The 23101-nt window shown below is 38.3% G+C and overlaps 1 protein-coding gene across 1 annotated transcript in view; it reads left to right on the top strand.

The window, feature by feature from the left end:
- LOC477353 (ankyrin repeat domain-containing protein 26-like) overlaps positions 1–23101 on the top strand; it is a 148557-nt gene that overhangs the window by 44343 nt on the left and 81113 nt on the right. Inside the window, exons 10-17 of the mRNA XM_038574499.1 lie at positions 3692–3761; positions 5461–5515; positions 5627–5805; positions 14885–15014; positions 15318–15367; positions 19244–19337; positions 22865–22893; positions 22985–23057. Of these exons, the coding sequence (XP_038430427.1) occupies positions 3692–3761; positions 5461–5515; positions 5627–5805; positions 14885–15014; positions 15318–15367; positions 19244–19337; positions 22865–22893; positions 22985–23057 (680 nt within the window). The remainder of the gene's footprint in view (positions 1–3691; positions 3762–5460; positions 5516–5626; positions 5806–14884; positions 15015–15317; positions 15368–19243; positions 19338–22864; positions 22894–22984; positions 23058–23101) is intronic.

The following is a 23101-nucleotide window of genomic DNA, read 5'->3' as shown; positions in this document are numbered from 1 at the left end:
GGAAATGGCTCCTATTCTTGGTCATTTGAGCCTTTCCTTGTTTTGGGAATCTGTGCCTTGGCAGCCTAAAGACTTAAACGTTGGAGAGTGCCACTGAGCCCTGCAGAGGAGTAATCCAGGAGTGGGAGCTCACAAAAAGAAAATATTAGGCAGTGTGTGGGGAAATAGAGGTACAGATATCGGGACTATTTTTATAGCAGTCCCTCTTCTTGGGTATCTGAGTGCACTTGATGATTTTTAAGGTCTTGCTAGTTTATGTGGATGTAAATAAGGCAGGACTTGTGAAACTTGTATTTTATAATTTTTAATCTTTTAATCTCTTCGGGAATAATATTCCCACTAATAACATATAAATTTGTTCTTTAACATTTGTAGATCTTTTTAAAAATTTAAGTGTAGTTGACACAATGTTATGTTGGTTTCATGTGTACAACATAGTGATTCAGCAGGTCTATATTGTTACCCCATGCTTACCACAAGTGTAGCTACCATGTTTTACTGCATAATGCTATTATAATACTATTGACTATATTCCCTATACTGTACTTTTATCCCTGTGACTTACTATAACTGGAATGCTGAACCTCCCACTTCCCTTCACCCATTTTGTCTGCCCCCCACCCACTTCCCTTCTGGCAGTACAGAATTCTCTGTACTTATGAGTCTGGTTCTGCTTTTTGGTTGTTTGTTCATTTGTTCTGCTTTTTCTTTCTTTTTTTTTTTAATTTTTATTTATTTATGATAGTCACACACAGAGAGAGAGAGAGAGAGAGAGAGAGAGAGGCAGAGACACAGGCAGAGGGAGAGAAGCAGGCTCCATGCACCGGGAGCCCAATGTGGGATTCGGTCCCGGGTCTCCAGGATCGCGCCCTGGGCCATAGGCAGGCGCCTAACCGCTGCGCCACCCAGGGATCCCTGTTCTGCTTTTTCGATTCTACATATAATTGAAATCGTACAGTATTTGTCTATTTAGCTCTGACTTATTTCACTTAGCTTAATACCCTCCAGGTAATCCACATTGTTGCAAATGGTAAGGTTTCATTCTTTTTTGTGGCTGAGTAATATTGCTCTGTGTGTGTGTGTGTGTGTGTGTGTGTGTGTGTGTGTGTTATGCATCTGTTGATGGACACGGGTTGCTTTCGTATCTTGGCTGTTGTAAATAATGCTGCAATAAACATTGGGGTACATATGTCTTTTCAAATTAGTGTTTTCTTTTTCCTTGGGTAAGTAAGTACCCAGTAGTGGATTACTGGATCATGTGGTATTTCTCTTTGTACTTCTTCAAGGAAACTCCATTTTGTTTTTTTACAGTGGCTGCACCAATTTCTGTCCCCATCACCAGCGCACGGGTGTTCCTTTTCCTCTGCATCCTCACCAATATTTATTTTTTTGGGTGTGGTTTTGATTCTAGCCATTCTGACAGGTGGAAGGTGATAATTGTGGTTAACTTTTGTCCAGTTAGCTGTCAAACATTTCAGAGAATTCCTTACCTGTCACACTTAGTTATGGGAACTAAAACTGGGGCTTTACTGGGTATTTCACAGGTTAGGAGAGGTGAAAGCAAAATAGATAACTAAACCCTTTTTAAAAACAGAGGCCAAGAGGCACCTGGCTGGCTCAGTCGGTTAAGCGTCTGCCTTTGGCTTGGGTCATGATCTCAGGGTTCTGGGATAGAGGCAAGTATGGGGCTCTCTGCTCAGCGGGGGGCCTGCTTCTTTCCCTCCCTCTGCCTGCCTCTCTGCCTACTTGTGCACTCTTTCTCTTTCTCTCTCTCTCAAATAAATAAATAAACAACATCTTAAAAAAATAACACAGAGCCCAAATTTTGAAAGACCTGTACTCTGAAAACATTGGTGAAAGCAATTGAGGATGACACAAAGACATGGAAAGAATTCCATCGCATAGATTGGAAGAACACCTATTGTTAAAATGTGTATAGGACCCAAAGCAATCTACAAATTTAGTGCAAAGCCTATTAAAATCCATTGACATGTTTCACAGAACTAGAGCAAACAACCCTAAATTTATATGGAACCACTGAAGACCTCAAATAGCCAAAGCAATATTGGAAAAAGAAAAACATAACTGGAGATATCTCTATGCTAGATTTCAAGTTATATTACAAAGCTGTAGTAATCAAAACGGCATAGTATTGGCATTAAATAGATACAAAAAATCAGTAGAATAGTATAGAAAATCCAGAAATAAACCTATAGTGATATGGTTAATTAATCTTTGACAAAGCAAGAAAGAATATCCAGTGGTTTGAAAAGGCAGTCTCTTCAATAAATGATGCTGGGAAAACTGAATGGGTATATAAAAGATTGAAACAGGACCACTTTCTTTCGCCATTTACAAAAATAAATTCAAAATGGTTTAAAGATATAAATATATCACATGAAACCATTTTATCCTTGAAGAGAGCACAGACAATGATCTCTCTGGTATTAGCTGTAGCCACATTTTTTTGGTTATGTCTCCTGAGGCAAGAGCAATAAAAGCAAAATAAACTGTTGGGGCTACATCAAAATCAAAAGCTTTTGCAGTGAAGGAATCAATCCACAAAACTAAAAGGCAACCTACGGAATGGGAGAAGACATTTGCATATGACATATCTGATAAAGGGTTAGTATAAGAATATAAAGAACTGATACATCTCAACACCCGAAACACAACCCCGGTCAAGAATGACCAGAAGACATCAGACATTTTCCCAAAGAAGATGTCCAGATGGCCAACAGACATATAAAAAGATGATCAGCATCACACGTCATCAGGGAAATGCAAATCAAAGCTACAATGAGATAGCACTGCACGCCTGTCAGAATGGCTAAAATCAAAACCACAAGAAACAAGTGTAGGTGAGGATGTGGAGAAAAAGGAACCCTGTTGCACTTTTGGTGGAAGTGCAAACTGGGACAGCCACTGTGGGAAACCGTATGGAGGTTCCTCAAAAAGTTAAAAACAGAACTACTGACAATCCAGTAATTGCACTCCTGTGTATTTACCCAGAAACGACAAACACACCAATTCAAAGGGATACATGCACCTCATGTTTTTACTACAGCATTATTTGCAATCATCAGCCTAAGTGTGCATGCTGATGGATTAGTGAATAAAGAAGTGTGTGTGTGTATATATATATACATATATGTATATATATACATGGAATATGGAATATTGTTCAGCCATCGAAAAGAATGACATCTTGTCATTTGCAATGACATGGTGAAGCTAGAGCATATTATGCTAAGCAATGTAAGTCAGAGAAAGACAAATATCATATGATTTCACGCCTAAGTAAAATGTAAGAAACAAAATAAAAATAAGTGAAGGAGACAGAAAAGAGATTAACCAAGAAGAAGACTACTATAGAGAACAAACTGATGGTTACCAGGGGGGAGGTTGGTAGGGGAGTGGGTGAAATAGGAGATGGGAATTAAGGAATGCACTTGTCACCATGAGCACTGGGTGATGTATGGAATTACCAAATCATTATATTGTATGTATGAAACTAATGTAACACTGTGTGTTAAGGGTACTGGAATTTAAAAAAAAAAAAAAAGCTTAACAAGAATGAGGCTAAATTTTCGTATTTCAAGAAACTTCATTTAATAAACAGCTGACCTTTTACTCGATTTTTCTTTTAAAAGAAATGAACTTGTCTTTGTTTTATATTTTTGCTCTAAAGTCTTTCTGATAAAGCTGATATTGATAATTCATGGCCTTCATCAATTGAAGACTTAGGTCCTCCTACCAAGGTAAAGTACTCTCTTGTAAAATTAATTTTCCTGCTCTGAATTTAGTGTTACGTATTATGGCTTGCTTCTTGTCATTTTATGTTTTTTTTTTTAATTTTCTTTATTGGAGTTCAATTTGCCAACATTCAGCATAACACCCAGTGCTCACTCCCCCAAATGCCCCCCTCAGTGCCCATCACCCAGTCACCTCAACCCCCCGCCCACCTCCCTTTCCACTACCCCTTGTTCGTTTCCCAGAGTTAGATGTCTCTCATGCTTCTGTGTTAGTGTCTGTTCTTTCAGTCCATCTCTATGTTCATTGTCAATATTTTTGGTTATGGCTTTTTGTTGTCTGTGTCTGTGGTTTTCATTCCTGAATCATTACCCCACAAGGCTTGTTATTTCTCTCACTTTCCTGGAAGGAGCTGATGTTAAACAATCATTTGTCCTTAGCATTTTGACAAACAAAAGCAACTTAAAAACTGTTTGTAATGCCAACTTGCCTAAATAAATACTACTATAAACTAATTTTAATATTTTCTCTTAGATAGTCATGCAATTATAAATCATGCAAACATTTAAAAATTTTTAAAGCTAATAAAATAATTAATTTTTTAAAATATTGTATTCATTTATTCATGAGAGAGGCAGAGACAGAGGCAGAGGGAGGAGAAGCAGGCTCCGTGCAGGGAGCCTGATGTGGGACTCCGGGATCACACCCTGAGCCGAAGGCAGATGCTCAACCACTGAGCCACACAGGCATCCCAATAATGATATTTCTTATTGTTAGTTTTTTGAATTTAAATTACTTAGGGATAAATTTTTATTTTAAGTTATTTTGGTAAATAAAGTATTTAAATTTTTTTTTAATTCAAATTAATTAACATATAGTGTATTATTAGTTTCAGAGGTAGAATTTAGTGATCCATCAGTTGCCTACAATACCCAGTGCTTATTACTTCAAGGGCCGTCCTTAATGCCAATCACCCAATTACCCCATTGCCCCAACCCTCTCCCCTCCAACAACCCTCAGTTTATTTCCTATGATTAAGAATCGCTTATGGTTTGTCTCTCTCTCTCTGATTTTTATCGTATTTTTCCCTCCCTCCCCTATGCACCTCTGTTTTGTTTCTTAAATTCCACATAGGATTGAAATCATATGCTATTTGTCTTTCTCTAACTAACTTATTTCACTTAGTATAATACTCTTTAGTCCCATCCATGTTGTTGCAAATGGCAAGATTTCGTTCTTTTTGATTCCATTGTATTTATACACACCGTATCTTCTTTATCCATTCATCTGTCAATGGGCACCTGGGCTTTTTCCGTAGTTTGGCTATTGTGGTCATTGCTGCTTTAAACATTGGGGTGCTGGTGGGCTTTCAGATCACTATGTTTGTATCCTTTGGATAAATACTGAGTACTGCAATTGCTGGGTGATAGGATAGCTCTATTTTTAACTTTTTGAGGAAGACTTTGTATAATAATCAGTTAGGGGTAGGAAAAGTAACATTTTGGGACTATTAAATCTCTTATAATCTTCACTCCATGAGAAAATGTAGGTTAGTAAATGGCAGAACTGAGTTTTCAATCTCTATTTGAATGACCTCCAAAACCTGTGTTCTTTTTGTAATGGTGTTCATCTGGTAATGGTGAATATTACAATTATTTTTACGAAATGTGATGCTTGTAATCCTGAAAACTACCAATTTTTTTCTAGACTGTCCCGGAGCTAAACTTAAGAGAGCTAATGGCTGCTTTTCTGCAAGCCAGGGGTAAGCTATTTGAAGATTTGTGTTATTCACTGAGTTTTGTCCATTTTTGTGTTATTTAGTAATTTGAAGTTACAGATATCTTCATGTACTCTTTACTTTTTCACTAAATAGGAGCAGACTATGGCATTTTGAGCAAAGAATGTAGACTTATATTTGCTGACAATTTTGCAAGTGAAGATAAGACTGAAACTCTTTTGAAACCATCAGTCAATGTCTCTGACTATTCTCCTCTTGCTTTTGTATCACCTGAAACTCCTCAAACATCTTTAGCAATGCGTGATGTTACAAAGGTAAGTTGTTTTGAACTTTTCCCCCCATGTTTTTTCACCTACCATCCTCTTGATATCCTTATAATGAAAAGAATCTTAGGGAGAAATGGAAGCCCTCAAGAATATAAGAGAAAACAGTGTAATAACAACAGAGAAGTACTGGGTTGAGATTTATAACTGTTGGTGGGAATAAACAAACCTTAGGTATGCCATCATGGAAAGAAAGAATTAGAAAGCAACTGGAAAGAATAGCTAGATGGATGTGAAGATGAGGGAGGGGTTGTGGGGTAAGAATTCATTTAAGAAGGATGAGATGAATGTAAAGGTAGAGTTTAGAGAGATTATTATTAAAAAGACAGCGGTAGTGAGGCTAAGGGAAAACAGATGCTGTATATTATAAAATATGGTAGAAATTATTTTAAATGCAAATTAATAAAGTCTGGCAATACAAAAAATGCTCAGATTCTTCTGAATAACAGCTGGTTTTTATGAAGAACTGGAAGGAAATTTTATCCTTTTAAGTTTAATAAAGTATGATAGCCTATATTGAATTTAGCAAAAATTGTGTTTATACATAGTACAAAGTAAAGTCTGTTTTAAGCCGTGATCAGATTTATTATGAATTTTGAATTTTGGCCGTTGTCTTTCTTGTGGTTTCTAATTAAACTTACTGTGTGGTATAATCTTGGTTGATTTTAGATCTTTTGAGAATAAAGAGAGGACATAAATAAACATTTTAGTTAGTCTTTTCATTAATTAAACTTGAAATTTTTTCTTAGGTAAGTGAGGTTCTCAATCTCTATCCATTAAATGAAAAAAAATTTTTTTTAAGCTACAGGACTCTTAAAAAATATAAAAACTTTTTTCTGGATTCTGATGCATTTTTTAAAAAAAGTATAAGCATAGACTAGAGACACATGCCAAATGAATAAACTCATAATTTGTCATTTTTTTTGTAAGATGATTTGTCATTAGAGAATCATAAGGAAGGAAAAGTTGCCCGTAGAGTATACAAAGTTATTTCCAGAAGGATGATCTTTACTTTTTCAAATACTTCCAACAGTGGATACATTTTATGTTATCTCAGGAAACTTTAGTGTTCATAGTTGTTATATTTTGTATTTTGTATTTTTTTATTTCGTATTTATTTTATTTTATTTGTAATTTTTTTTATTGGAGTTCGATTTGCCAACATTAGCATAACACCCAGTGCTCATCCCGCCAAGTGCCCCCCTCAGTGCCCATCATCCAGTCACCCCAACCCCCTGCCCACTTCCCCTTCCACTACCCCTTGGTCATTTCTCAGGGTTAAGTGTCATGTTTTGTCACCCTCACTGATATTTTCACTCATTTTCTCTCCTTTCCCTTTATTCCCTTTCACTAATTTTTATATTCCCCAAATGAATGAGACCATATAATGTTTGTCCTTCTCCGATAGACACGTTTCACTCAGCATAATACCCTCCAGGTCCCTCCACGTCGAAGCAAATGGTGGGTACTTGTCGTTTCTAATGGCTGAGTAATATTCCATTGTATACGGGGACCACATCTTCTTTATCCATTCATCTATCGATGGACACCAAGGCTCCTTCCAGTTTGGCTATTGTGGACATTGCTGCAATAAACATTGGGGGGCAGGTGTCCCGGCGTTTCGCTGGATCTGTATCTTTGGGGTAAATCCCCAGCAGTGCAATTGCTGGGTGGTAGGGCAGATCTATTGTTAACTCTTTGAGGAACCTCCACACAGTTCTCCAGAGCGGCTGTACCAGTTCACATTCCCAGCAACAGTGCAAGAGGGTTCCCCTTTCTCCACATCCTCTCCAACATTTGTTGTTTCCTGTCTTGTTAATTTTCCCCATTCTCACTGGTGTGAGGTGGTATCTCATTGTGGTTTTGATTTGTATTTCCCTGATGGCCAGTGATGCGGAGCATTTTCTCATGTGCTTGTTGGCCATGTCTATGTCTTCCTCTGTGAAATTTCTGTTCCTCTCTTTTGCCCAATTCATGATTGGATTGTTTCTTTGCTGTTGAGTTTACTAAGTTCTTTATAGATCTTGGATACTAGCCCTTAATCTGATAGGTCTTTTGCAAATATCTTCTCCCATTGTGTAGGTTGCCTTTTAGTTTTGTTGACTGTTTCTTTTGCTGTGCAGAAGCTTCTTATCTTGATGAAGTCCCAATAATTCATTTTTGCTTTGGTTTCTCTTGCCTTATGGATGTATGTTGCAAGAAGTTGCTGTGGCCAAGTTCAAAAAGAGTATTGCCTGTGTTCTCCGCTAGGATGCTCATGGATTCCTGTCTCACATTTAGATCTTTCATCCATTTTGAGTTTTTCTTTGTGTATGGTGTTAAAAAGTGGTCCAGTTTCATTCCTCTGCATGTGGCTGTCCAATTTTCCCAGCACCATTTATTGAAGAGACTGTCTTTCTTCCAGTGGATAGTCTTTCCTGCTTTGTCGAATATTAGTTGACCATAGAGTTGAAGGTCCACTTCTTGATTCACCATTCTGTTCCATTGATCTATGTGTCTGTTTTTGTGCCAGTACCACACTGTCCTGATGACCACAGCTTTGTAGTACAACCTGAAATCTGGCATTGTGATGCCCCCAGCTCTGGTTTTCTTTTTTAATATTCCCCTGGCTATTTGGGGTCTTTTCTGAATCCACACAAGTCTTAAGATGATTTGTTCCTACTCTCTGAAGAAAGTCCATAGTATGTTGATAGGGATTGGATTAAATGTGTAAATTGCCCTGGGTAGCATTGACATTTTCCCAATATTCATTCTTCCAATCCATGAGCATAGAATATTTTTCTATCTCTTTGTGTCCTCCTCAATTTCCTTCAGAAGTGTTCTGTAGTTTTGAGGGTAGAAACCCTTTACCTCCTAGGTTAGGTGTATTCCCAGGTATCTCATGCTTTTGGGTGCAATTGTCAGTGGGATTGACTCCTTAATTTCTCTTTCTTCAGTCTCATTGTTAATGTATAGAAATGCCACTGATTTCTGGGCATTGATTTTGTATCCTGCCACACTGCTGAATTGCTGTATGAGTTTTAGCAATCTTGGGGTGGAGTCTTTTGGGTTTTCTAGGTACAGTATCATGTCAGCTGCAAAGAGGGAGAGTTTGACTCTTCTTCTTTGCCTGTTTGAATGCCTTTTATTTCTTTTTGTTGCCTGATTGCCGAGGCTTGGATTTCTAGTACTGTGGTGAATAGCGGTGGTGAGAGTGGACATCCCTGTCTTGTTCCTGATCTTAGGGGAAAGGCTCCCAGTGTTTCCCCATTGAGAGTCATATTTGCTGTGGGCTTTTGTAGGTGGCTCTTAAAATGCTGAGGCATGTTCTCTCTATCCCTACACTCTGAAGAGTTTTGATCAGGAATGGATGCTGTAGTTTGTCAAATGCTTTCTCTGCATCTATTGACAGGATCATGTGACTCTTGTTTTTTTCTCTTGCTGATATGATCAATCACATTGATTGCTTTACGAGTGTTGAACCAGTCTTGCATTCCGGGGATAAATCCCACTGGGTCATGGTCAATCATCTTAATGTATTGTTGGATCCTATTGGCTAGTATCTTGTTGAGAATTTTTGCGTCCGTGTTCATCGGGGATATTGGTCTATAGTTCTCCTTTTTGATGGGGTCTTTGTCTGGTTTTGCAATTAAGGTGATGCTGGCCCCATATAACGAGTTTGGAAGTACTCCATCCCTTTCTATCTTTCAGAACAGCTTTAGTAGAATAGGTATGATTTCTTTAAAGGTTTGATAGAATTCCCCTGGGAAGCTATCTGGCCCTGGACTTTTGTGTCTTGAGAGGTTTTTGATGACTGCTTCAATTTCCTCCCTGGTTATTGGCCTGTCCAGATTTTCTGTTTCTTCCAGTTCCAGTTTTGGTAGTTTGTGGTTTTCCAGACATGCACCCATTTCTTCTCGATTGCCTAATTTATTGGCGTAAAGCTGCTCATACTAGGTTTTTAAAATCGTTTGTATTTCCTTGGTATTGGTGGTGATCTCTCCTCTCTCGTTTATGATTTTATTAATTTGAGTCTTTTCTCTCTTCTTTTAATAAGGCTGGTTAATGGTTTTATCTATCTTATTAATTCTTTCAAAGAACCAACTCCTGGTTTTGTTGATCTGCTCCACAGTTCTTTGGTTTCTATCTCATTGAGTTCCGCTCGAATCTTTATTAGTTGTCTTCTTCTGCTGGGCGAAGGTTTCGTTTGCTGTTCCTTCTCCAGCTCCTTTAGGTGCAAGGTTAGCTTTTGTACTTGAGTTCTTTCCAGTTTTGGGACGGATGCTTGTATTACGATGTATTTCCCCCTCAGGACTGCTTTTGCTGTATCCCAAAGATTTTGAACGGTTGTATCTTCATTCTTATTAGTTTCCTTGAATCTTTTTAATTCTTCTCTAATTTCCTGGTTGACCCTTTCATCGTTTAGCAGGATGGTCATTTGAAATCCTTCCAAACTTCTTCTTGTGATTTAGCTCTAATTTCAAGGCATTACGATCTGAGAATATGCAGGGGAGGATCCCAATCTTTTGGTATCGATTAAGACCTGATTTGTGACCCAGTATGTGACCTATTCTGGAGAAAGTTCCATGTGCACTTGAGAAGAACGTGTATTCAGTTGCGTCTGGATGTAAAGTTCTGTAAATATCTGTGAAATCCATTTGGTCCAGTGTATCATTTAAAGCGCTTGTTTCTTTGGAGATGCTGTGCTGAGAAGATCTGTCGATTGCAGAAAGCGCTATAGTCAAGTCTCCACATATAAGTGTATTATTATCTAAGTATGTCTGAACTTTGGTTATTAATTGAGTGATATACTTGGCAGCTCCCGCATTCGGGGCATAAATATTCATGATTGTTAGGTCCTCTTGTTGGAGAGATCCTTTTAGTGTGATATAGTGTCCCTCTTCATCTCTTACTACAGTCTTTGGGATAAACTTTAATTTAGCTTATATAAGGATAGCTACCCCTGCTTTCTTTTGAGGACCATTTGAATGGTAACTGGTTCTTCAACCTTTTATTTTCAGTCTGTAGCTGTCCTTAGGTCTAAAATTAGTCTCTTGTAGACAGCAAACAGATGGGTCTTGCTCTTTTATCCAGTCTGAAACCCTGCGCCTTTTGATGGGGTCATTAAGCCCATTCACGTTCAGAGTTACTATTGAAAGATAGGAGTTTAGTGTCATCATGACACCTGTTCAGTCTCTGCTTTTGTGGATTGTTTCTTTAGACTTCCTCTTTCTTTTACAGAGTCCCCCTTCATATTTTTTGCAGAGCTGCTTTCGTGGTCACATATTCTTTCAGTTTCTGCCTATCTTGGAAGCTCTTTATCTCTCCTTCTATTGTGAATGGGAGCCTTGATGGATAGAGTATTCTTGGCTGCATGTTCTTCTCATTTAGGACCATGACTATCCTGCCAGCCCTTTCTAGCCTGCTAGGTCTCTGTGGAGAGGTCGCTGTTATCCTAATACTTCTCCCCATAAAAGTTAGGGATCTCTTGTCTCTTGCTGCTTTTAGGATCTTCTATTTATCTTTGGAATGCAAGTTTCACTATTAAATGTCGAGGTGTTGAGCGGTTTTTATTGATTTTACGTGGGGATCTCTCTTATCTCCTGGATCCGGATGCCTGTTTCCCTCCCCAAGTTAGGGAACTTCTCAGCTATGTTTTGTTCAAATACAGTGTCTGGACCTCTGTCCCTTTCGGCACCGTCTGGAACCCCAACTAAACATAGATTTTTTCCTTCTGAGGCTGTCCTTTATTTTCCTTAACCTATGCTCATGATCTTTTAATTGTTTTTCTTTTTTCCTTAGTTTCCTTCCTTGGCATCAACTTGTCTTCTATGTCACTCACTCATTCTTCTACCTCATTAACCCTTGTCATTAGGACCTCCAGTTTGGATTGCATCTCATTTAGTTGATTTTTAATTTTGGCCTGATGAGATGGAAATTCTGCAGTCATGAAGTCTCTTGAATCCTTTATGCTTTTTTTCTAGAGCCACCAGTAGCTTTATAATTGTGCTTCTTTATTGGCTTTCTGACATTGAATTGTAATCCAAATTTTGTAACTCTATGGGAGAGAGGACTGTCTCTGATTCTTTCTTTTGTGGTGCGTTTTTTTGTCTAGTCATTCTGTTCAGTGCACAGTGGCCAAAACCAAGTTGTACTTGATAGAAGCGCAGAGTTTTCTCACTGTGTCACTTCAGCAGTTCTCTCTTCAAATCTGAGACCGAATTTTGGTAGGTTTTCAGGATGATTTGAAAGTTATCTCTTCTGGGGTGATAACACGGGTTTCTTTAAATTTCATTCCTTGAGGACCTGGGTCAGGTACTCAACCACTTCCAGTGCCTTTCCCTTCACTGTGTTCATCACATTCTGCGTCCTGGGGCCGGGGTGGCAGCCGGCCCCCAGACAGGGCAGGAGGGGCACCCGGGGAAGGGGAGTCACAAGAGATCCCTGCCGCCGCTGCTGCCACTGCCGCCGCACGTGGGCCCCGGCCGGGACGAGGGGGAGGGCGCGCGCTCCTGCCAGGCCCCCAGGCAGGTGCGCAGCGGACGGGGCCCAGGTGTCACCGGCCGCGAGGGAGGGCGGCGGGGAGAGGCGGGCGCACGCACACCCCTCGCCTTCTCGGGAGCTGTCGGCTCCCCTCGGCTTCACTCGCCGTTTTGCGTTTTCTAGATTAAAAACTTTTAAGTAATCTCTATACCCAGTGCTGGGCTTAAACTCAGATGCTGAGATTTCGAATCACACACTCTTGTGAGTGAGCCAGCCAGGTGCCGCCGAAAGTTGTTAAATTTAACTTGTGAATTCTTTCATATCTGAAACTCAGAAATACAGGTGATTTGATTGTTTTAGGCCTTTTCTTCTCTCTTGTGAATATGGAATATTGCTTCCTGCTTGATAATCATACATGACTTTGGAGACTTTAAATTTTAATTTGGATGATCATGATTATAATATTTTAATACTAGATTGTTTCTCCAGCCTTTAAGTACCATCCTATATGTGTAGATAGGAAATTAAAGCTATTAGTATGCTATTCACAGTGGAATAAAAAACCATGTGAATTTTAAAATGGGGTTTTAAATTTTTCTCATAAAGTGCCTTAAAATTCTGTAATCCCTAAAATATTTCTCTTCTACAACTTAAATCTTAGCTTTAAGATTCATTTTTAAAAAGGAATATTGTGGCAGCCTGGGTGGCTCAGTGGTTTAGCGCCGCCTTCAGCCCAGGACCTGATCCTGGAGACCTGGGATCGATTCCCACGTCGGGTTCCCTGCAGGAGCTTGCTTCTCCCTCTGCCTGTGTCTCTGCCTCTCTCTCTCTCTCTGCGTCTCTCATGAATAAGTAAACAAAATCTTTAAAAACGATAAAATAAAAAGGAATATTCTCACAAAATCTTCAATTGGTGTTTTGCAATTAAATCTTTCTATTTATCTTAAAAATGCTATTCGTTACAGAAATGAATACATGCCCACATATATATGCATTTTTCTAAGGATTTATTTATTTCAGAAGTGGGGGGAGAGGGGCAGAGAGAAGGAGAGAAGCAGAATCCCTGCTGAGCATGGAGTCTGATGTAAAGTTCAATGTCACAATCCTGACATCATGACCTGAGCCGAAATCAAGAGTTGGATGCTTAGCCAACTGAGCCATCCAGGTGTTCATTACTTGCCTATATTAATAAAAGCATATTTTCTGTTCTAGAAAGTAATGTTGAAATATATAAGTGAAGTACTGAATCCCATGGTTTTTCCCCCCTTCTTTTATTTTTATTTTGAAAATTTCAGAGGTTTGTGCAGGCTGACATTAATTATATCAGGTTAGTATGTTTTATGGATGACTTTTGAACATCATGTGGTTTTCCTGAGTATTGTCATTTTTTTTCCTACTCCAAATGTATTTATCTAAAACTTTCTTAATAAGTCCCCTGGGTGCTTCAGATTTGATGAAGTCCCAGACTGAAGACATTATTTCTGACTCTGCTCTTCCTGACTTTGTAATCTGCTTTGTCATTTGTTTTCCCCACCCTAGTATAAAGCACCATTGGAACACTGAAGCAGAAAAAAATCCTGGACTCTAAACTTCCCTAAAATTAGGTGACATCACATCCAGGTGATTGGGGTGGCTCCCTTGGTTAAGCATCTGACTCTTAATGTTGGCTCAGGTCATGATCTCATGGTCCCAGTATTGAGCCCTGTGTTGGGCTCTGTGCAGAGTGGAGAGGCTGCTTGAGGATTCTCTTCCTCTTCCTCTGTCCCTCCCTCTGCATAGACACACACTCTCTCATTCTCTCCAAAAGTAAATAAATAAATCTTTTAAAAAACCAAAAAAACAAAACAACAACAACAAAAAACATATCCAGTCACTCCACCACATGCAGTATCTTTACCTGTTTACAGTTTTTCACATCTTATTACTGTAATTCACCTTTCTCATCTATAATTTTGAAATACTCTTCTATTTTGGTTCCTTTATGTTCATCTTTACATTGATCCTAGAGTAACGTTTCTAAAATATATTTGTGATGATGCTTATTTAGTGGATTCCCCAATACCTGAAGGAGGAAGTTCATATCCTAGCATGACCCCTGCCTTTCTCAGTTCAGTCCTGATTTTCCAATTATATCTCTTTTTCCCATTCCCAATAATTGTGTCCTAGTTTTGCCACATTCTGAGCTATTGTCACTTACTATGCTATTTCCTACTTCATCCTTTTGATCATTCTACCTTTGCTAGAATGCCCTTCACACACTCCTTGTATACTTTGTCTTTCAAGATACAGCCTTACCGTTGCAGCATTTCCTGAGCTTCCCATATACAACTTTTTTCTCCTTGTGCCTTCACTGAACTTTATTCACTTCACTTGTAGAACTAGAGAATGATCCTCTTCTGTTCTTATTTGTTTTTGTCCATCTGTCCCCCTAGTAGCATATAGGGCAGACTCCCTCTTTTATTTCTATTTCCAGCTTCTCCCAGGATAGTGCCTATGACTTGACAGATATGGTATGTATTTGTCTTTCTGAGGAGTGTGAGAGTAAGTGAATTAATGTGATGTTTTCTGAAGCCTTTTTTTTTTTTTTTTTGTGGTGGTGTTCTTATAGGAAGGAGCAATGAAGCCGGCAATTGGAAAAAAGGACAATGGTATTGATATTATTGAAAGTGCTTCACAAGAGCAAGCAGTTAATGACAATTTGACTTCTGCTGATAGAGCACACAAAAATAATACGAGTGGTAAGTTAGTGAACCTCTATGAGTTGTTTTTCTATGCTTACAGGCTAGTATAAAACAATATGAAAGTATGTAGATCCAAATTTGTTATCCATTTCATTTCACGAAGTTATTTTTCTTTTGCTTTCTTTCTATGTATCGCTACTACTGTGAACTTTTTCTTCCTGAAAATGCTTCATCCCTCTGAAAATCTTATCTCCTATTACTTTTATTGAAATATTTGTGAATGTGGATAAGCTTGTATATGTGTTTAGAATTCATAGTAATACATGTTCTCATTAATGTATTTGTGACTATATTTTACAGATAGGATGTCAGCTTTAGGAGAAGAAGATAGTTCACCTTGGGATTCTGAGGTATTGTCTTCTTATTATGTTAAAATATAAGCAATGAGTGATATTGTAACATAAAAGCGATGCTTAGACTTCATGCTCTTATGTCTGTATTTGCCCATAAAAACAAATTCCTTATACTTTTTACGTGTAATTGATAATTATGTGCTAAATATGTTAATAGAGTTCTGCTCATTTGCAAGCTTAACTTAGTGAAAAGTGTGTGGTAGTATGGCAGAAAACTGAGCTTAGAAGTGTTAAGGAATCAGGACGCCTGGGTGGCTCAGTGGTTGAGCATCTGCTTTCTGCTCCGGGCACGGTCCCAGGCTCCAGGGATTGAGTCCCACATTGGGGTCCCTGTGGGGAGCCTGCTTCTACCTCTGCCTGTGTCTCTGCCTCTCTCTCTCTCTCTGTGTTTCTCATGAATAAATAAAATCTTTTAAAAAAATGTGTTGAGTCTTTTTTTTTTCTCTATTTCATCCATTTACTCATGAGAGACACACACACAGAGAGGCAGAGATATCCCGAGTTTGGATTTTAAAGTTATCTAAAAATCTAAAGAATAACTCTAGGTCAACCTATGGTGAAATGTATGATTCTGTGGTGTGTATGGATGTGGAAAACTTCTAATGTGATCTAGACAGAGTTTGGATTATAGTTTTTTAGAAGTATAAATCATATGCATTATGTTTATATATATTAAATTTATTAACATGTGTATCATATAATTTCCATATTCTATTTTTATATATAAAGCATATATAGTTTGTGTATTATGCATAATGTATATTATATCATAATTTATATATTAACTATATATTTAAAGATTTATTAAAAGATTTTATGTATTATTGAGAGAGTGAGTGGGAGGGAGAAGGAGACAGAAGGAGACACAATCTGAAGCAGACTCCATTCTGAGCGCAGAGCCCATCACAGGGCTTAATTCCATGACCACGAGATCATGACCTGAGCTGATACCAAGTATTGGATGCTCAACCAACGGAGACATCCAGGCTGCCTAAAAGTGTTATATTTGGATTGTCAGGTAGATCTACAAGGAGCATTGGGAGTATAATTAACAATGTGGTTTAGTGGTACTTTATTCATTTATTTTTGTAAAGATTAATTAATTAATTAATTAATTTATTTATTTATTTATGAGAGCGAGCGTGTGCATGAGCGGGGGAAGGGGCAAAGGGAGAGGAAGAAGCAGGCTCCCCACTGAGCAGGGAGGCTGATGACTTGGGGCTTGATCTCAGAACTGACTCAGCCATCAAGGCCCCCATGATTTAGTGGTACTTTAAAAGGTAAAAACATTTTGGATAGTTAAAATAGCATGCATTGAGTACCTTTGTGGCAGCCCTACTTATAGTAACATAAGTATAAATAATGATGACTTATTCTAAGGTGACAACTATGGAAGAAGGTAAAAAGGGCCCATGTCTTAATAGAGGCAGCTGCTCTACAATGCTGTGAGCACTGTATTTGAAGTCAAAAGATGTGCTGCCATCCTGATTCTGTCACTTACTTGCTGTGGGATCTCAGAAAAACTTGCTTAACCATTTTTTGTTTGAATGTCAGTGACCTCATTCATAAAAATGATACTAATACGTACCTCTTAGGTATGTGTCATGACCAAATGTGGTAACAAAGGTGAAAGCACTTTGTAAGGAGTAAAGAATGCTTTAGAAATAGACAAAAATGATCACAGCAGTATTTTAGTGATTTACTAAATATAGAGGGCATGGTTTTTAAATGTGAAGATTTCTGAAGGACAGTAAAATGGCAAGTGTTAAGAAAAGAATGGGAAAGTTAGAGTAGACAGGTGGATTTCTAATTTGAGGTATGTTAAGTTTCAGTAGCCTGTGATTAGAGACATTGTGTAGGTGTACAGTTGGCCCTTGAGCAAGATGGGCTTGAATTGCCTGTCCATTTACAGATGCTTTTCGATACAGTATTTTCTTAATGTAGTTTCCCTTCCTTATGATTTTCTTGATAACCTTTTCTTTATATTTTAAGGATATAGTGTATAGTACATATAATATACAAAGTTTTTTCATTGCCTTTATGTCATTGGTAAGGTCAACATCAGGTTATAATTTACTTGACCTTCCATGCTCAGTTTACAGTCAGTGGCCAAATGAGGGTTAAGATCTAGCTTAGATCTAGAGAGCATATATGTGAGTCTTTTATTGAAATGTTTTGGTTTTTCATATACATTTCCTATTTTTAAGTCTAATTGCTCTTAAAGTAGGAAATTCAATAAGAGATGAGTAGTTAAGTTTTGGGGGCATCAAAAGTCATTTGTGGATATTTGACTGTAGTTAGGTTTTGGGGGCATCAAAAGTCATTTGTAGATATTTGACTTGCATTCTTCAGGGGCTGACAGTATAGTGATTTGGTACTTAGACCCTCTCAGTGAGATGAGGATGATGATTATGTTTTAGAGAGAGAGAGAGCACACACGTTGTGAGCAGGCGGGGAGGAGCAGAGGGAGAGAGAGAATCCTAACTTTGCTTCATGCTCAACACAGAGCCCATTGTGAGGTTCGATCTCACGACCCTGAGACCATGACCTGAGTTGAAATCAAGATTTGGATGCTCAACTGACTGAGCCACCCAGGCACCCCCTCAGTGAGATGATTTTCAGTGTTTCGACCTTAAATACATTTCTGTTACTGAATACTGACTGTGACCAGGCTGTACAGGTTGTAGTGGTAGGAGCAGAAAAATAAGGAAACTGATCCATTATAAATCACTGTAAGTGTTCCATGTAAAAAGAAAAAATGGAAACGTTAATTTAGGGAATATTGGAGGTGTTTGTAGTTAGGGTGGAGATGAGAACGGGAGTGGAATTTTGGTAGTGAGAAAAGATCTCTCTGAGTGTGGCCAGAGCTGCCAAGTGAAGGGTGGGAAGGACCAGTCGCAAGAATATCTTGGAGAAGGACATTCTGGACAGAGAGACCATGGAGCACATCTGTTCATTTTACTCCAATATCTTAGAATGACCAGGAAGCAGGAAGTCCCACTCCATTGTTATAATCATTGTTATTTTTGTGTGTAGAAAAGAAGCTGAGCGTACTAAAACAAATGCCTAGTACCTTTTAGGTGATTAATCAATAATCATGCTGTTTTTGCATGAGTGAGTAAAATGAAAGAAGTTTATTCAGTAAAGATACAGAGAAAGCTCTTTGAAGTGAGAGGGGTCCCGACAGGGTTGCCCTCAATAAATGTTCTTATTCTTCCCTTCTGAAAGCTTACTATACTTTTTGAAGCATTTCATACCTGTATCTAAAATATTTTGCTATTATTTAAACATAATTTCAGGAAAAGTTTTTCTTCCTGCTTTGCCATTTCATTCAACCATTTTTTCCTACCAATAAAAATTCCAAGCTTTTGTTTAAGTGAAGCAGCAGCTACCACAGTGTTCTGTTTATACTCAACATGATGTACTCCAAGGTTTCTTATCATGCCAAGTATCTTATTTTAAGACTAAAAAACTTTCTGGCATTAGGAACAGTTTAAATTTATAGCAAATATACTTATTAAAGAATTTTTTTCAATACATAGTTTTACTGTCCTTTTATCCTGGTGGAAAATACAAAGTAGAGTCAGGTGTTTTGTTATTTCCTTGATGAAATGTACGTATAAGTCAGTCTTCTTGTCTGTGAAAATATTTACTCTGGCCTTCCATGTTCAGTGTAGAGTTAATGACCAAATGAAGATAAAAAGGTGCACTTAATTGAGAGAGCATAGATGAGGTTTTTAAATGTGTTGGTTTTCAATACATGCTTTTCTTATTTGTATGTCTGATTGTGATTAAAGTAGAACATTCTAATATTTTCTTAGAAAAGGATTTGGAAATCTTTATGCAACTCACTATTGATGTTAATTTTAACAGAGTATTTCTGTAAGACTTCCAAAGAAATCTGTTGATTGTTTACCTGGAGCTGCAGATCAACAAGGGCAAAGTATATTCAATGAACAAGTAGAAGGTAAGAATTGTATTTTATAAAAAGTCATTTGACAGAATGTTGATTTAAAACACATTCTCACGTATCCTAATTTCCAAAGAAAATCACCTATTAAATGCATAGAAAGAAAGATGTGAAAAGGAGGTAAGTTCTATATTTTATCAGGTTTATTTTTATCAGCTGCAGATTAAATTGGGAGTACCACTAAAGGAGCTAAATTACTGGTTCCATTTCCAGGTATTCCAAGGCCTAAGGAAAGCCTGGAAATAGTTGGAAAAGAGCAAAGAGGGAATGATGAGAACGGCTGAGAGTACAGGGAGTAAATGGAGGAAAATTAAGCAATGCTTTATAGTGGAAGGTGGTAAAATAAAAGAATTCTTTTAAAAGGAAGAGCAGGGTAGCTCCCTGGGTAGCTCAGTGGTTTGGTGCCTACCTTCAGCCCAGGGCATGATCCTGGAGTTCCGAGATCAAGTCCCACATCAGGTTCCGTGCATGGAGCCTGCTTCTCCCTCTGCCTGTGTCTCTGCCTCTCTCTGTCTCTTCTCTCTGTCTCTCTCTGTGTCTCTCATGAATAAATAAATAAAATCTTTAAAAAAAATAATAAAAGGAGGAGCAAATTACTTGAAATGTGGGGATAATATCAGGTGAGCTTCCAGTACCAAAACTTGTCGGAGTAGTATACCAAAATTTTCCCACTCTTAAGAGTTTTTCTCACTGTTGGGAAGACATTATGGATTGACCTAGCTGATTATGCAGAGCTATGTCCTAGTCAGCTATAAATGTATATATGTTAGGGGTGCCTGGGTGGCTCAGTCAATTGAAGGTCTGCTTTTGGCTTGGGCCATGATCCCCGGGACCTGGGATGGAGCCGTGCTGAGCTGGGAGCCTGCTTTTCCCTCTCCCTTTGTCTGCTGCTCTGCCTGCTTGTGCATGCTCTCTCTGTGTCAAATAAATGAAAACATCTTTTAAATAAATAAATATGTATACCTCAATGTCATATAACATGGTGGTACTTTGTAAGTATCATTTCGTGCAAAAAAGAGAATTGGAAGGAAAAAGAGAGCAGGGTCAATTAGGGGGAGATCAAGGAAGCTTTAGCCCTGATAAAAATTCCATTAGAACATTTATGACTTTTAATACGTCTTCACATTCAGAATTGATAGTGATGAACTTGAGGCTTGATCATAGAAGGTTAAGGTAAAGGAATTTGGCGGCAGGGTTCAGTATGACCCAGGATTTCTCAAATTATAGTCAATCGCCCGAGACCTTGTTTAAAATGCACACTGTGAACAGCAGGTCTGGAATTCTGCATTTTGACCTCTCAGGTGATGCCAGTGGCGGTGGTCCTTGGGTCATGTGCTCAATAGCATGGGTATAGACTTCCCTGTAGAGAAATCTGGAAGAGCTGTTGGATAGTTCAAGACATAACCGCGTCAAGAAAAAGCATTATTTTGTTTTTATTTCTGAACATGTTTATAACCAGAAGGGAGCAAGGAGATACAGAAATAGAAGGTATAGATGTAAGATACTATTGCTAAACAAAGAGGAAAGAAGTGGTGGAAAAAATCCACCACATAAAAAGGTTGTAAAAGCAAAAAAAAAAAAAAAAAAAAAAATATCAAGACCATAGATCACAAATTAGTTTTTAAAAAGATTTATTTATTTATGTTAGAGAGAGAGTGAGCGAGCAGGGAGGGGGGCAAAGGGAGAGGAAGAGAGAGAGAGTCCTTAAGCAGACTCCCTGCCGATTGAGGAACCCACCATGGGACTTAATCCCAGGACCCCGACTTCATGACCTGAGCTGAAATCAAGAGCTAAGACCCCCCACTGACTGGACCACCCAGGTGCCCCCAGAAATTACTTTTGAAGACAGGGGATAGTGAAGGGAAAGAGGGAAAAATGAAAGACGTCTTAGCTAGGAAATTTTGGAGTTGGTGAGGAAACTCTAGAGAATTCACTTTTTTTTTTTATGACAGACCTAGAGAGAGGCAGAGACACAGGCAGAGGGAGAAGCAGGCTCCACGCAGGGATCCTGGCATGGGACCGGATCCTGGGTCTCCAGCATCACACCCTGGGCTGATGGTGGCACCAATCCTTTGTCCACCGGGGCTGCCCGAGAGCTCACTTTTTAGATTTTTAGATAGCTTGAGTTTATTTGTACTGGAACAGATTAGATCACAGCAGCTCCACAAAGAATACTGAGAGCAAATGGAGTGCTAGACTTGGGATAAAACATAGCCACCATTCATCTTCGTCAAATCTATTGGACCTCAAAGATATATGTTGCTTTGATATTCGTTATTCAAATGAGATTAATTTGAATATGGAAGCATGGGGTTTCTGTTTTTCAGATAGCTCATTTTGAGGGATGATAGCTGTTTCAAACAAACCTTTTCAAGACTGACATAGTCTACCAAATCAAACTAATTTTGGAAACAAAAGAAATCATAGGGTCCATTCCTTAAATGCTAAAATTGTTACTATCGATAAATATGACACTGATTTTGAAATACAAAAGATTTTTAGTATCTAAAAATTCGGTGGCAATTAAATTGATTTTTTTCATTTTGGTAGTCATAGTTCCATATTGAAAGCTTATTATACGTTATTTCTTAGATGTGTTTTATATACCTTCCTGCATGCGTGGGCCAAGAAACTTTAACATGGCTAAACTAGAGGATACAAGAAATGTAGGCATACCAGTGGCCCACATGGGTATAGACAAAAATGAATACTTTTATTGACTATTATCCTACAAGTATATCCAGGCTGATCAATTCATAACACTGTTTTCGGTGAAAAATAAATTACGCATTCAATAAATTATGCATTCATCATAACTGCGTACTGCCTAAATTACGGGACAAATTGAAGAACATGGCAAATACTTGTAGTAGAATGGTATCAATGATTCTGCTGTACTGCAATCAGGATGTGCTGTTGCATTCTACCATCAGCTTTCACATTTATCTTCTCAGAGTCATCATTTGTTCCTCTGATTAAAGATTGCTTTTCTCCCCCATCAATCAGCATGTTCATGTTGGTATATGTGCAACATTTAATGATTTCTGTTTTAGTTATTTCATTTGAAACATCATCTTACTTTTGGAATCCTAACTGCATGTTAATGTTGAACATATATTTCTATTTTTTTCTAGTATTTATAATGGGTTCCTATTTCTGTCTTGTCGCTGTCTTTTTTTTTTTTTTATGATAGTCACAGAGAGAGAGAGAGAGAGAGAGAGAGAGAGGCAGAGACATAGGCAGAGGGAGAAGCAGGCTCCATGCACCGGGAGCCTGACGTGGGATTCGATCCCAGGTCTCCAGGATCACGCCCTGGGCCAAAGGCAGGCGCTAAACTGCTGCGCCACCCAGGGATCCCTTGTCGCTGTCTTAATCCACCTTCCTGTTTGGAGAATCAAGACCAAAACCTAATGTAATCACTTTCAAAGCCAAGCATGAGGATTCAGCTTAATCCTAACTGCATGAATGTATAGTTGGCTTTCATATTTATGTATGATTAACTACATGTCCCTTTTGTGTTTTAGATTCTCCTGGAAAAGATCTTCACTGGGAGGTAAAGCTTTTGTATTTTTATTTTGAATTTTTAACTACAGATTGTATGAAATGTACATGGTCTTAATCATATTGTTTCAATACCCATCCAGTCGACCACTAAAGTGAAAGATTCTGTTCCTAATGAAGGAGTAGCAACGAGTGATAAGCAAACATCCATATCAGGTAAATTTTACAGTACAAATATACCTGTGGAAAGGTGTACACTA

This window comes from Canis lupus, chromosome 25, assembly GCF_011100685.1.
Source record: "Canis lupus familiaris isolate Mischka breed German Shepherd chromosome 25, alternate assembly UU_Cfam_GSD_1.0, whole genome shotgun sequence".
NCBI lineage: Eukaryota > Metazoa > Chordata > Mammalia > Carnivora > Canidae > Canis > Canis lupus.
Note: the sequence above shows the minus strand (reverse complement) of the source record. Positions and strands in the feature narration are given on the sequence as shown.